The sequence below is a fragment of the Trachinotus anak genome, unplaced genomic scaffold (genome assembly GCF_046630095.1).
Source record: "Trachinotus anak isolate AG129_WGS33_773 ecotype Australia unplaced genomic scaffold, CSIRO_AGI_Tana_v1 ptg000034l, whole genome shotgun sequence".
Lineage (NCBI taxonomy): Eukaryota > Metazoa > Chordata > Actinopteri > Carangiformes > Carangidae > Trachinotus > Trachinotus anak.
In genome coordinates this window covers 4,040,920-4,055,807 of record NW_027273885.1, presented here as the reverse complement: position 1 = coordinate 4,055,807, position 14,888 = coordinate 4,040,920, and the positions used below count along the sequence as shown (strand labels likewise).

Here is a 14,888-nt window from a genome sequence, read left to right as displayed (position 1 = left end):
ATGCAGAAAGGAAGATAAGAGATGGAAAAATTAAAAACTGAAAAACTGAGCGAGGGAATAATGGAGGAGATGAACAGAAAGAAAGTGTTTACGGAGGCTGGACGTGTAAACATGAACAGCATGTTGGCACGAGGCAAACGTGGACGTGGATAATTCATCGTTTTCGACAGGAAGACAACAGTTAACTCTGCTGACTGAGGCAGATTTGATTTTCCCACCTTCAGCTGAAGTAAAATCAGTTACCACATTGTCTCTGATGAACTTTACAACCAAGACACCAACTGCAAAGGCTTTAATCGCTTTAGAGTTTCTCCTCCTTCCACAAACAATGTACTTAGCCGCACAGCTCAGATTTTTCTGAGAGTTTTAGGATATGTTTTATAATTTTATATTATACATTTATTATGTTTTATGTACATTATGTTAAAGACAAATTCCCCTTCAAGGAGAATATATAATTCAGCCCTAGTAGATAATGCTAACTATATATTTTAGACTTTTTGTTTCTGGCCAGTTCAGCTGGTTCTCTGAATCATCTTTGCATGAATCTGTTACATCTGTTTTGCCACTGCAGCTGACTACATAACACTTTTTTTCCCCTTACGCTTGAGGCCATATTGTGGATGCAGTGCAGGGATTTTTGCAGCTCTCGCTCCAACTTTTCATTCAGTCCCACTGCCCTCTCTACTCGCTTCAAACCGTCCCATCTTCCCACCATTTCATAACCCAGGAGAGGGGCTCACATCTTCAGAGGGGAGAAAGATGAGAGTCTCTCTGCCTTCCTCCAGCTCCCGGACTCCTCTCCCAGAGGATGAAAAAGATGGAGAGGAGGGGGAAAAAAAAGGAGGAGGAGGAGATGATGAAGAAGAAAATGATTTTTGCTTTTTTTTTCTCTCCTGATCGATCTGCATCTTTTCCATCCCGCTTTTCATCCCCTTCACTTCCTTTCCCTCTACTTCACTGCATCTCTCTGAGCAAAGTTAGTTCTGAAGATGAAAAAGATGTAATTTGTTGACAAATAGCAGACTGATAAAACATTTATAACTTGGGGTGTTACTGGCTGCTGACTTTACATGGGATGAAAGAAATGAATTCCTGAGGAAAAATAAGAAAAATTTGCATTTCGTGCCTGTCTTAGCTTTTGTTTAATTACTTTCCTCCTTTGTACTCTCTCTCTCTCTCTCTCCTCAGCGTCTGTTTTTGACGATCAAAATCACAAAAAAAGCATCAACTTCTTCTTAGTAGTAATGCAATCATCATTATTATTATTGTTGTAGCTGTTACTATCATTATTATCATTATCATTATTACTATCATTATTATTATTATTATTATTATTATTATATGGTGGTCCCTCCCTCTCTCCCTCTCTCTCTCTCTCTCTGACCACCCTGTGTCTGGTTCTGCTCGAGCTTTCTGCCTCTTAAAAGGAAGTTTTTTTCTTGCCACTGTCGCCAAGAGCTTATTCATGGTGCAAGTTGTTGGGTTTCTGTAAATAATGTTATAAAGAGAAGGTGTAGACCTGCTCTATCTGAAAAGTGCCTTTAGATAACTTCTTGTGATTTCATAATAAAGCGAAAGCGAAAGAGTCCACACTAAACTAATCCTCACATATTGTGGGCTGCAACACACAAAAGCACCAGGAAGACAGAAATAAAAAAGGCATCAATGTGATTTATAGAAGAGAAATATATACAGTATATTTTACCATTCAGCAGCTTGTCAGTGCTGCCACAGGTACTGTTCAGACTTTTACTATTTTGTCTTTAAATAACAATAATAATGTGATTTTTTAATTAGAAATTGTCGCTGTATGTTACTAAAGCCATAATCTAAGGTTTTACCAAAAACAAATGAACTTCTGTCTCATTAATACCTACTTAAAGATACCTGGTACTTTATGATGGGTAATGTTGTATTTGCATGATTACTACACGCAGCACGGTGCTTTCACTGCCTTGTCTCTGAGCATCTTTTATGGGAGAATATTAAGTGTTGATTAAAAATTATTACAGCTCAGATAACCTTCACCAGCAAGATGGGGCAGCCTGTACACAACCTAAGAGGCAAAACCCAGGGCAAAAAAACACAGCAACTACAGAAAGCAACTCAAATGAGTTTATCACCATTTTTTTTAATCAGCTCAGACCCTCTGTCAGCTGGATTTTGGCAGCGGGACAAATACTCAATGGACTGAGGTGGAAGTTGAAACTCCTTCTTACAGAATGTAGTGTATGGTGTGTGAAGTGTTTATGAGAAAAAATAACAAGAAAAAATGAATAATAGATTTTTTAATTTAAAGTTTGTTGGACAAAATGAAGAAAAAGTGAGAGGAAGAAGAAAAAACAAAACAGTATTTACCTCATAAATTCCTCCAAACAGCGACATGAACTTGCTGAGGAGAGCAGCACACAAACTGGCGATGTGCACGAACGGACCCTGACAGGAGAAAGAGGAAAAAAAAAAAAGCACAGGTGCAAACATTACAAGATAAGAAGCACTCTGGCCTCCTGTTTGTTGTATGCACATAAAAACACATCAACAAGGTCTGCGGTGAACATTAAAATTCAGGGGATGAAGTTCAAAGTGGAACTAAAAGGATTAAAAGTGAGAGCATCAAAAAAAATGTGACGCACACGCTGAAGGAAGTGAGAGGCTGTGGATACACAACACAACCAAAAGGGCCTGAGGCTTGTGTGTGTCTGTGCGTGTGTGTTAATATGTCTTCCGGCTCATCAGTCTTTTGGGGGATGCCTTACCTGAAACTGTTTTTGCTAAAAGACTGAGAAACCCACTCCACATTATACACACAAATGAGTGTGTATGTGTGTGTACAAGACATAAACAACATCTGCGTAGTGAATTTGGGGGTTCCAGCATCTCCTCTACCTCCCTTTGGGTTTAGAAACCGTCCCAATTCAACACTGCACCTTCCTTCTTCCCTGTTTTGTTTTGCCTTCTCCAGATTTCACTCGTCGCTCTCGGCCTGAACCGAGCACATCAACCCATCTTGTGTCATTTCGCACCAGGATGTCTGAGTGTTATTTTCCTTCAGTATATAATGGATGTGGAGCTCTAATTGTATTTAAATGTATTTCACATGATTTACTGGCATTGACTGGAAGTTTGCAAAACTTCCTGCCATTTGTGATGTTTTTAGATTAAAATCCAGATTGGACATCGGTTTGTTACCCAGCACCTGTGTTTACTAACGTGACCTCTTTCACCCATTGCCATGGTGAATCTTTTTATATTCCTCATGCACACGGTTGATTGAACCGACTCAGATCAACTGTTCAGGAACCGAAATCTCAGGCTTCACGGTTCGAGTCAGAGTTTGTTAAACCTGCTTTCTGGAACAGACCCCTGCTCTCCAGCTGCTCCCACACTTCACTTCGACCTAAATGGGTTTTTGATGTCTGATAATGATTTGAACTGAAGCTGCAGACAGCTGGTTTTCTTCTCTGATATTGAAGGTATTTATTTTCCGGTGTTGTGTAAGCTTGGTGCCAGTCTGGGTTTTTTCTATATCTCCTCACAAACAAAGACGCTGTGAACTAAACTGATCTGAAACTGTGTTACCAAACAACATACCATGGCTGCTGAATGTGGGTCAGCACTTGAGCACAGTGAGAAGGTATCTGTGTTTGTGCTCACACATAGAAACACTTGAAAACATATACAATTCATTCTGCCTCAAGGTTTTTACTTGACACTGTACGAGCAGCTTGTATTTTGACTCCATCCTCTGAGTCACATATGGTATTGACTGATTTACTGATTGACAAGGCTGTGGGTGTGTGGGTGTGTGTTCCATTCAAGACTATATACACACTACACAAAGGCATATAGGGGCCTGGAGAGTGATGCTGTTTTGTGTGTGTGTGTGTTTATGTGTTACCTCCTTGCCCAGAGGCATGCCGCTGCCCAGGGCGCAGGTGAGGCCGATGACTTTAGCCACAAAGGTTTTGAAGGTGAGATACTCCTTCAGCACCACTCCCCTCAGGATGGTCTTCATCTCTGGGATACCTGAACCTGCAGGTGGGAGGGGAAACAGCTGAGTGTCGACTTCATGCTTGTCTTCATCCGACAAGTGTCTGCCCTTCAAAGCTCCTGAAAAGTTGGCTTCAAATTTTATGTTTTTTTCTAAATCTTTAAAAATGGATCACTATTATTACTCCATTACCGTGGTTAATTAGCCTGGCTAATTTTAGGTTCTGTATGGCATCAAACAGCAACAGTCTCCCAGATGCGTGCATGGCAACCAACATGGGTTTGTTTTGTGTTAATCAAAATATGGAGAAGGAAGTGACAGAGCTCCTCCAGAGATTTGTCAGTTAGTGGGTACAAATCATTTTTTAAACATGAGTAAAGCCCTTTAAAAAGGCGACTGACTCCTTTCTCGCTGCCAGACGAGTTTGCCTTTCTGTGCGGAGCGATGTCATCACATGCACACACAATGTCGCTGGAGAGAAAGCATGAGCTGTTTGATCGGCGATTGTGTGTTTTTGAAACTTATTTCGGGGCTGCAGCTCACTCCCCGAGCACAGTGTAGCTGCAGTGTCAGTGGTTGTCAGCCCAGTGCCAATGTGGCAAGTGTGGACGACTTGATAGCCAAGTGGTTAGGGCGCGTACCCCATGAGTGCAAATGCTCCTAGCAGGTGAGTTGCTGGTTCAACTCCTGACCGGCATGTCATTCCCCCTCTCTCTGCCCCTTTCCTGTCACCCACTACTGTCCTGTCAAATAATAAATGCACAAAATGCCCGAAAAATATCTTTAAAAAAGTGTCTTAAGATGCAGCAGATTCTTTTTCAGAATAAGCTGATGAAAAAAAAAGTTTTAAACAGTGATTCGTGGAGCTGTAAAGTGAAGAGTTAAAAGAGGTTGTGTCTCACTGATAGAAGAAGATCCCTCAGATTCTCAGGAGCTCACGTCTCTTTAACCTCTGTTAGTGAGAGTGACAGTAAAGTCTCTGATCAACCTGCTGCAGAAACAAGCTCAGGCAGGTGTGTGTGTGGACTGAATTCACACAAACACAACCTGAATCTACACTACATAACAGTTTTGAACTGTTCACAGCGTTTGTGGAGGATCTCGCTCCCTCCCTCTTCTGACACTGAATCAGAAGAGGCCCCTGGGGAAGGCGCTGAGCCTTTAGGGGCCAAGAGGAGCAGAGGAGATTTACAGGTTTTACAGTGTCTGCCTGTGCACAAAACACTGAACCATGGCAGCGAAATTCTGCTGAACAGAGTATAAAAGGATCATGTGTAACCTGTTTAATTTTAATATCATTTATACAGGGTTATTTGTATTATTGTCCATTGCTTAAATGCTGTGGTGTGTGAAAAATATTTTGTAAAACTGCGAATGCAAATATATACTGTATATAGCAAACACTTGCAAATTAGTCTACAAAATATATAGATGCTTCATCTTCAAAAAGCCAAATGTGGCATCTTTAAATTGCCAAAGATATTTAATTTATAATGATATAAAACAGAAAAGCAGCAAATTTTCATTTGATAAATTCCTTGAAAGATTAACTGATTAGCAATTATTGTTTAGGAATGTGCTGTTGATTTTCCAAGTCATTTAATCACCTTATTCTGCAACACTAATATAATCTAATGATTATCTTTTTAAATGTGATGTATGGTTGTCTATGTGCTTTGTGTGTTCATGTTGTGTTTTTGTGTGTGTGTCGTACCAACGGCCTGCGGGGCGAGGATCTGGGTGAAGCCGGCAGAGAAGGTGATGAGGACCACGGGGTACGTGACCCAGGCCAGATACTGCAGGAACACATTGCTGTCCAGGCCACCGTACATCCACTTCTGTGCTGTGGACACACAACACAAACACACACACGCACAACACAGATACACACAAAATACACACAGTAAGAAATAGTGTTTGCATTCATGTGAAGTGTGGATATGTAGTGTACTACAATCACAGTAAAGACACACACGCACACTACTAAACACACAAACAGGGTTAAATGTACATCCATGAGTTGTGTGTGTGGGTGGTCAGGACAGGTAGCTCATCATGTTCTGTATCCAGTTAAAACAACTGTACATCATCACTGAAACTGAGAGGACTAGGTTGGCTTCTCCTTGAGAGTGTAGCGCAACACACACACACACACACACACACACACACACAGACACACACACACACACACACACACACACACACACACGGTCCCGTCAGGTTTCAGATTAACTCTCACAGCTTCTGTCAGTCGTTCTCAGTCCATCTTCCTCTTCCTGGAGTTTAGTGTTGATTTAGTGGTAAATCCCTCGTTCACATCATCGTAGACAACTGACGCTGTCAGAGGTCGTCCATCCATCCATCCATCCCTCCCTCCCTCCCTCCATCCTTTGATCCACCTCCAATCCCCTTTCTCTGTCTTCCATCCCTCCACCTCTGCCTCCTGTATCCCCTCCTCGATCTCTCACTTGTTTTTCTGACTTCTCTAATCCTTCTCTCAGCCCTTGGTGCCTACGATCGTTCGTTCCTTCTTCACCTTTTAGAAACTTTTCAGTCACCACAGGCAGCAACACTTTCTTATCTTCTACAATAATTTCCAATGGTAGTCTGCAGGACTCAATCATCAGTGTGATGTATTATTTATAAGCTCCTGTGGGTCCTGAACATTCAAAAATATCCCATTTATGTGCAAGGTTACGCAGATGTCTCGATAAAACTCAGTAAACAGTTTTTAAAAGTTTTAAAGATGTTGGATGCTTCATATTTTCCTCCAGCTAAATAAAATAAACCTTTGAGAGCTAAAACCAGGTGCAAACAACTGATGCAATTCAGAACTGAGGGATCACCAACCTAACAGGTGGTTTAAAGACTATTTGATTCTGCTCTGGACCACAAGTCTAAATCTGTTTGCACCAAAACAATCTCAAAGGAAATATTTTGCACATATCAATGCAGGAGTGTGAATGAAGCAGCTGTTATAACACAGCTTTATCAAACTATTATTGGTGTTAGCTTTGACCAGACTTTGAGATATTTTTAGAGAAGAACAAAATCATATTCTCAGACTCTGAGTGAATCATTTACACATTTATTTCTCTCTTAAGTACCTCAACTACAGAAAATGACACTCTACACTGGCATTAGTCGGGTTTTTCACTCTCTTTCCTGATTTAAACAATCTACAGCCAGCTTTTAACAAATCCCTACAAGAGGATATTTACCTCGTTCTGGCATCCTTGCAGAGACTCCATTAGATACAGAGTGAATTATAAAACTTAAATATACTGTATGAATTTTATCTACCTCTCTTAGATCCACTAGTATAGTTCTCTCATGAGTTCTTAAAAATAAAATAATAAAATCAGCCTGACCAAATGTCTAAATCACCATCCTCCAGATCTATTTATCAATAATACATATTCATCCATGAGACTGCCAAAGTACAAAACTCCTCATCCAATAACATGAATTTGTTTTTTTGTAATTGAACTTAAGTCTCTTAGTTGTTTTCCATTTAATAAAATACAAGCTCTGTATGTATATGTGTGTTTATGTGTGTAAAATTGTAAATGATATGCAGTATGTAGCCTTCTATCTTATTCTTATTTCTGGGGTATATTTTCTGTACAGACTTTTAAGTGCATTAACTACAAAACACTCAGAAACTTATTTTGTGTTCAAACCTTATAAATAAAAGTTAATGCTCACAATTGATCCCCTCCTCTCTCCATGTCAGGATCTATTTCTCCTAACCGCTTCTTTTTTCTCATCCTGGGCTCCAGTCCTGTTCTCTGTCCATGTCAAACAGCCAGTTCCTGTTTGTCTGTGCCTCTTAAATCACCTCTTCGCCTCCCCCCATGATAACTGCACTCTCCATGCCTCAGCCTGTACTGTACATACAATCCCTCCCTCCCTCCCTCCAGTCCTCACCTTGTAGGCAGATGGCGATGCAGAAGTCCACCACCCAGCTGACCAGGGCCATGAGGAGTCCCAGCAGGATGAGGAAGATCCAGTCCTCCCCGACCCGCGAGATCAGGAACTTCTGACAGCGAACCGTGCAGACTACAGGAAGGCAGGATGACAACATAACATGTTAGACTACAAAAACACACACACTAAAACTACACTACCCACTGGCACTGAGGTTGTGGAAAGTGCAAACCTTGTTTATTCTGTGAGTCAGTCTTGGCACCACTGACCGGTGACAGTCGCTGTGTTTCCATATGAGCAACAGTAAACATGTAACATATTAAATCCTGAACACTGTGTTATTTGGTTTTGATGAGTAGAAGCAGAAGCTCTTTACATTAGTGAGTCAACGCAATTCTGAGACGGTGAAATCTATAATTTCACCCGCAGCAACGTAGGATCAATGGAAGCCGGTAATTTGGGTAATTTGCTTTCACAGCTCAGTAATTTTCTAATAATTTTCTGGAGGGTTCCTGGAGAGAAACATGCTTGATACTAATGACAGAGAAAATAGAGACAAAGTTCAGAGACTGTTTAAGGTAAACTGTGTTGATTTAATGATGATCAACTAATAGCTACATCTGCGTAAGCATTAGTAAATGGTATAGAGGACTTTCACTGGAAGGCTGTGCCACATTAACACAAGGAAATATTCATTCTTTATATATATATATATATATATATATATATATATATATATATATATATATATATATAAATAAATGCATTCATTATATAAATGAATAAACTTTATTCTTCGTATATTCAAACTGTAAAACTTATTAAATGAAGTGCTACCTTTATTGGTCTCTAGTTATACAGACATTACATATTTTTTGGTTTTATTTGACCAGATTTCTCCCGATCAAAAGGCTTCAGAGAACATGGCGTCATGGGAAACTGAGAACAGTGAGGTTTGTGGATTATTCAGAGTAATTGGAAAACTGTTACTGAAGAAATGTGGTGCTAATTATTTTTTAAGTCTGTGGACATCAGAAACAAATTCATATTCACTATGGAAAATAAAATTAAAACAAGGACAGATATCTTTAGAGGTAAGTGACAAAATATTTTTAAAGGGGCTATTTCTAAGTTTTTGCTGCTGCGGAACATGGTCTCTTGCTGGGAGCGGGTGGGGGTGATTGTTGCTTGACAAGAGCTTCAGCCATTGTTGTCTTTATAATATAAGAGGTTATAATATAATACACCCTGTGAGCAGTGAAAGTGATGAAACAGGTCGGGGCTAGCTGGTTAGCATGCAAACTTCATTGGAAGAAAAGACATGATGGATACAAGTGTTAACGTTGGTGTTGCTTTCCACCTCTGGATACAGCTCTTGGTGAGTAAAGGTATGAGGTTTGATGCTGAGCTCACAATATTTCTTCTTGGCTTGTAACAGCTGTTAATGCTAATGTTAGCTATGTAGCAGTAGCAAAAACTACAAATATGTCCTTTAAAAATTACTGCTTGTTTATTCATCCATCGCTGTTAATCACATTTTTTCTTGCATTAACAAAGAGTTGAGTGTCGTCGTCGTATCATTTTAGTAAGCTCGGATGGAAAGTCAGCTAACTGTGATGTAGACGCCAAACGCTAGAAAATGATACCAACCTCAGACACCAGTGCAAACTGTGTCCAGCAGTTGTTACAACAAAACACTGTGTTATGACAGAAACTGACAGATTGTGTTGTTACCCTGTGTTAGATAATATTACCCAGTGGAGCAAGAGCCTGAAGACAAAATCTACTACACTGATCTACGACAAACTATATGAAATGCACAGCACAAAAGTCACGGCGAATGGAGGCACTACAAAGCAACACACACACACACACACACACACACACACACACACACACACAAACCAGTGCACAGACAACAACAAGCACAACAGAAGCACAGACACAACCGGATCTGCTGTACTCACCTGCACGCAACAGGAGGATTCAGACTCAGATTCACTACCAATATACTGTAGGGCGCTTGGTGTGAGACATGCATACACAGTTACTAATTATGACTAATTGCTGGGACAAAACAGTAGTTTGATGGCGCCTCATTACGATGTGCACGCACTCACCATAATTCATAATGCCGCTCTCTCTCCTCTGCCTCTCCTACCATCTTCCAGGCCTGTTCTCGTTTCCCTTTTCTCCTCTGCAGGGAGTTGGTACTTTAGAGCAGCGGGGTGCCCCCCACACTAATGACACTAACAACACACACACACTCTCTTATGTTTGTGTTTCCCCTTTAATCTCCAGCGCGTTGTTGTAAGAAAAAGAGGAATATTCTGTTTACACCAACTATCCTGGATGCATCTTAAGTATCTTTTTGCCTTTGATTGTTGTTTTCTGTTGAGGAACTGTTCCTCTAAATCAAGTAATATGGCAGAAATGAGGAGCGTTCACTATCTTCTGTGGCAGGGTTTTCAAAATGTGGGACAATGAGCCCCCCCTCAAAGAACATAAAAACAGCTGAGAGCCCACTCTTCCACTCAGGCATAAAACCAGTATTATTGGTACATATTCTAAACATCCTTACTTTTGAAACATCTTATTTAAACATCTTAATTTTTTAAAAGTTTTTTTTTTATTTTGTAGGATAGTGTAGAGTGACAGGTATGCGCCCTAATCGTGTCGCCCCAAACATCTTAATTTTTTACATCTTTTGAACACACTTTTTTTAACACAGTTCCATATTTTACATTGTAAGGATTTTTTGTGCAATTTTACTTAAGTCAAATAATTATTGAACAGCTTAAAGTAAGTCGGACACCAAATGAAACCATCACAGCGCTACGCAGCTGAAGCGGAGGCACCACCAATGTATTTTCAAACTTCTGAAAACGGCGACCGAGGAAGGAGGACACGTCATCTGCACCGATGGCGGCCATGATGTACGAAACAGGAGGCAAACACGGGGAAGTCAGATGTTCATCTTCAGACATTTCTGCGACTCAGTGTGTTTATATGATATATTTTATATATATATATACACATTATATTCATGTGTGCATAACTTAACGGGTAAGAAAAATGAAAGCAAAAACCATCACTACAAGATAAAAAATACACAAAACCATTTTCAAAGTGGAGGCGAGACTGACGCCTCTGTTTGACAGACAGACAGACGGACAGACACAGAGAGAGAGAGAGAGAGAGAGAGAGAGAGAGAGAGAGAGAGAGAGAGAGAGAGAGAGAGAGAGAGAGAGAGAGAGAGAGAGGTGAATGATAAATGCTGCATGGATGGAAAGAAAAACACAGATACACACTTACACGCCACTCCACACACATTCCCCAGTCAACACCTTCAGTAGCCATCTCACACACACACACACACACACACACACACACACACACACACACACACACACACACACACGCCGGCAAAAGCTGTGACGAACACACACTCACAAACACACAAACACACAAACACACAGGGCACTGGTTCGTTTTTGCTCTCCATCACTCTGCAGACAGTACTGTGACAATTCTGAGGAACAGGCTTTGTACATGTGTATATTTAGATTCATGTATTTGAGCGTGTGTGTGTGTGTGTGTGTGTGTGTCTGTGTGTGTGTGTGTGCTTGTGCGTCATCTCACCCACGGGCCGTCTGTGTTCTTGGACCCCTTCTGTCATCTAGACACTAGTCAATGTAAATGGGTGTTAGTGTGTGTGTTTGAGTCTTGGAGCGTGTGTGTGTGTGTGTGTATGTGTGTGTGTGTGTCTAGCAGCAAGTGTAATCTTGTCTTTTTGGAGATGTAATGTAGTTAGCTCTGTCTGTGCTGGTATTGCTTAATAGCTTTTTCTGCAGTGCACCCACACATACACACACACACACACACTTACTCTCTCTCTCTCTCTCTCTCTCTCTCTCTCTCTGTCTCACACACACACATACAGACTGGTTGCTGACTTTATTCTTCCTGGCATGCAATAAGCAGCATGCTAGTTCCCAATCACTCTCATTGCCTTCTGACTCACCCTCTGCACCACCATCCCTCCCCTCCCTGATCCCATCATCCCTCACTGCCTCTCTCCCCCATCTTCCCTCTGCTTTCTACTAATCACATTCAACCTCTGACTTTACCCCCCCCCCTCCTCAGGCTTTATCTGCCACCCTGCACTCCTCTTTTCCACACTTTGCTTTCTTTGCACTCTCACCCCTCTTTCTCTCTCTCTCTCTTTCTATCTGTTCTTTTCATTCTTGGTTGTCTGTTTCCTCACTCTCTGCTCAGCAAGAGACATAATGCTCACAAACCTGCTAAGACTAATCTAGGTTGCCTTGGATACACAGAGCTTCTAGTTCCTTGGCCTGGCGTTAGGAAACTACGTGTGTGTGTGTGTGTGTGTGTGTGTGTGTGTGTGTGTGTGTGTGTGTGTGTGTGTGTGTGTGTGTGTGTGTGTGTGTGTGTGTGTGTACATATGTTTTTTGGGGTTTTTTTTTTAATTTAAACTACTGATATCTGATATTTAGCACTAATAAAAATCCAAAGGTGATTCCAGCAAATCTAGAGTTGTACTCTTATAACATTTGGGTATTTACAAGAGGAGGCTGTGCTCCTGTAAAACTAAAAACACAGATCCCCAGTTCTCTGCTCATTTGATCCTATTAGACATTTGTGTTAAATTGTGTCATAATTAGCGTCTGTATTCGTGAGTTTGTGAGTGAGGTCAAAACTGTATTTTGTGAGGTCGCTGTGACCTTTGACTGCCAAAATATAATGAGCTCATCCTTGAGTCCAAGTGACTGTTCGTGCCAAATTTGAAGATTTTGTGGTCAGAGAATGGGAGCTGCTCGTCACAGCTGACCTCAGGTGTGGTAATAATGACGGGAGCGAAGGAGGAAGTCAGGTGACGCAGCATATAAAGCGACAAAGTCCAGGTTTGGAGGAGGAGGTTGTGGCGGATGGACAGATCAACAAAACGTGAGACCGCTCTTCGTTTCTCATGTGAAACCTTTCATTACGGTTCCTTTTAACCACGACCATTCCACGGCCATAACAGCATCTTTATTACTGTAACCATGACGACCAAGAAGCTCTTACCTTAAGGATGAATTTATTTTATACCAAACCACAATCTTTTTCTAAATCTAGCAGAGTAGTTTTTGTGCCTAAACCTGACCATTTATTATTGTTACCATGACAACAGCTGGTACACTTCTCTGGGTCAAATCAGAGGGTAGAGACGAACAACCTGCATGGCCGTTTAAGTTAAGGACGTGTTGTGCTTCTGTGATTGTTCTTTTTTTTTTTTTTTTTGGCTTTGTGACGCAAACATAACGGTAACACATGACAGGCACAAAGTGCTGAAACATCCAATGCAGATTCACAACTGTACTGTGTATTTGAATATCTAAGTGCAAAAGTTAAAAAAAGCTCCTGACACCCGCTGGGCTCTGTGAAAATGATATCTCTGTGTAGCTGTGCAATATTTTGACATGTCACATTAAGGAGAGAGCTGCAATACTGATCGTTTGTACAGTATATTAAACGTATGATCAATCAAACTGCACCATATCCATCATCTCAGGTGTAGATGAAACCGACAAAAAGAATATGTTAAAGGATAATATCAGAAAAAACTAACTAAAATCCTCCATATGTTTTTAACACTCCTGTGATTATGCTGAAATGAGGGCAGCATAATCACACACATACACATACCTTAGAGTAAAATCACCACCGGTGCAGATTCCCTGCTGCCACTCCGACAAAAAACCCAATTATTTAAATCACCCCCTCGTTTGTTATGCAAGGTGGCAGCTATATATGGGTGTAAAGGGTGAAAGAACCCACCATTAATGCCTCAATTTTGCACAGTCATGCCAATGAGGCCTGTCCCCGCTCTGTGTGTATGTGCCCCCACATTCATTATGTAGCTTCATGCAAAAGGGGGAGATTCAATTAGAGATGCCTGGCTGTGTTTAAGACCACCAGCTTAATTAGATTAGCATTAATATAGAGAGAAACTGACCATTCAGCTCTTCTGCTTTTTAAACAGCAACTTTGAAAGATAAAGATCCACTATGTACAGGAGAGATTAGACTCTATGTACAGAGCAGAATGAAGGGATGAGTGACATGTTGTTCCGCCAATCAGTGTCTTTAAACTTTCCCAGAATTACTTTAATTCCAAAAATATTTAATAACTCCTTTGGGTTTTGTGTCATAAGCTGTTTCTGTCTGAATATTACACTTCTCCAAACCATCTCTTCATCTGTCTGCAACAAATCTGTGGGAGTTTCATTATAACTTTGATAGAATGATTTAACTTAAGTCTGCAAAGTAAGTAAAGTCACTTCTTATTGTTGCCATGGCAGAGATATGGGATGTGGGAAATATGGGGGAGCAAGGCTGTTTTTCTTTTATCAGTACTGATACTGACTTCAATACCAATTCTTCTTCTTTGAACAAAAAGAAAAGCACAACACACATTACAGTACAAGTTTTAATTTTACTTTAGTTTTATTTCTAAGCTGACAAACATGCCAATACCTGAATTTTAATAAGTCAAGCTCAGTGTGAAGAGATAAATCAGTGTCTACCGAGTCAGACCGGAAAGTTTCACAAAGTGAGAAAAAAATAATCCACATCCTTTTGCACAATATGTGACTGAAAGTTTGCCGACTATCTGCAGAGATAGTTTATGAGCCACTGTGGCAATTATCAAGTATACACAACTTTAAGCTGAACTGAATAAAATTTAAATAGGTGAGTTAAATAAAAAACACTTGTCATGAAGGAGGAAATTAGCTATAGAGACCAAAACTTTTCTTTACCAGGCTGTAAACAAATTTCTGCTTTAAAGTTGAGCATTTGAACATGACAGTCTATTGTGATTGGTTCACTTTTGGAGCAGCCTCAAGTGGCCATTCAAAGAACTGCAGTGTTTATATTGGCTTCATTTTTCAGCCGTGGAG

At 40.5% G+C, this 14,888-nt stretch overlaps 1 protein-coding gene across 4 annotated transcripts in view; it reads right to left on the bottom strand.

Annotated features, from left to right (window-relative positions):
- Positions 1-14,888, bottom strand: part of clcn2c (chloride channel 2c) — a 151,678-nt gene that overhangs the window by 70,894 nt on the left and 65,896 nt on the right. For all 4 annotated transcript variants that reach the window (XM_071471615.1, XM_071471613.1, XM_071471612.1 and 1 more), the window contains 4 exons: positions 7,925-8,056; positions 5,709-5,837; positions 3,902-4,035; positions 2,362-2,439 (listed from right to left, as the gene is read on the bottom strand). In XM_071471615.1, coding sequence (XP_071327716.1) covers positions 2,362-2,439; positions 3,902-4,035; positions 5,709-5,837; positions 7,925-8,056 — 473 coding nt within the window. The remainder of the gene's footprint in view (positions 1-2,361; positions 2,440-3,901; positions 4,036-5,708; positions 5,838-7,924; positions 8,057-14,888) is intronic.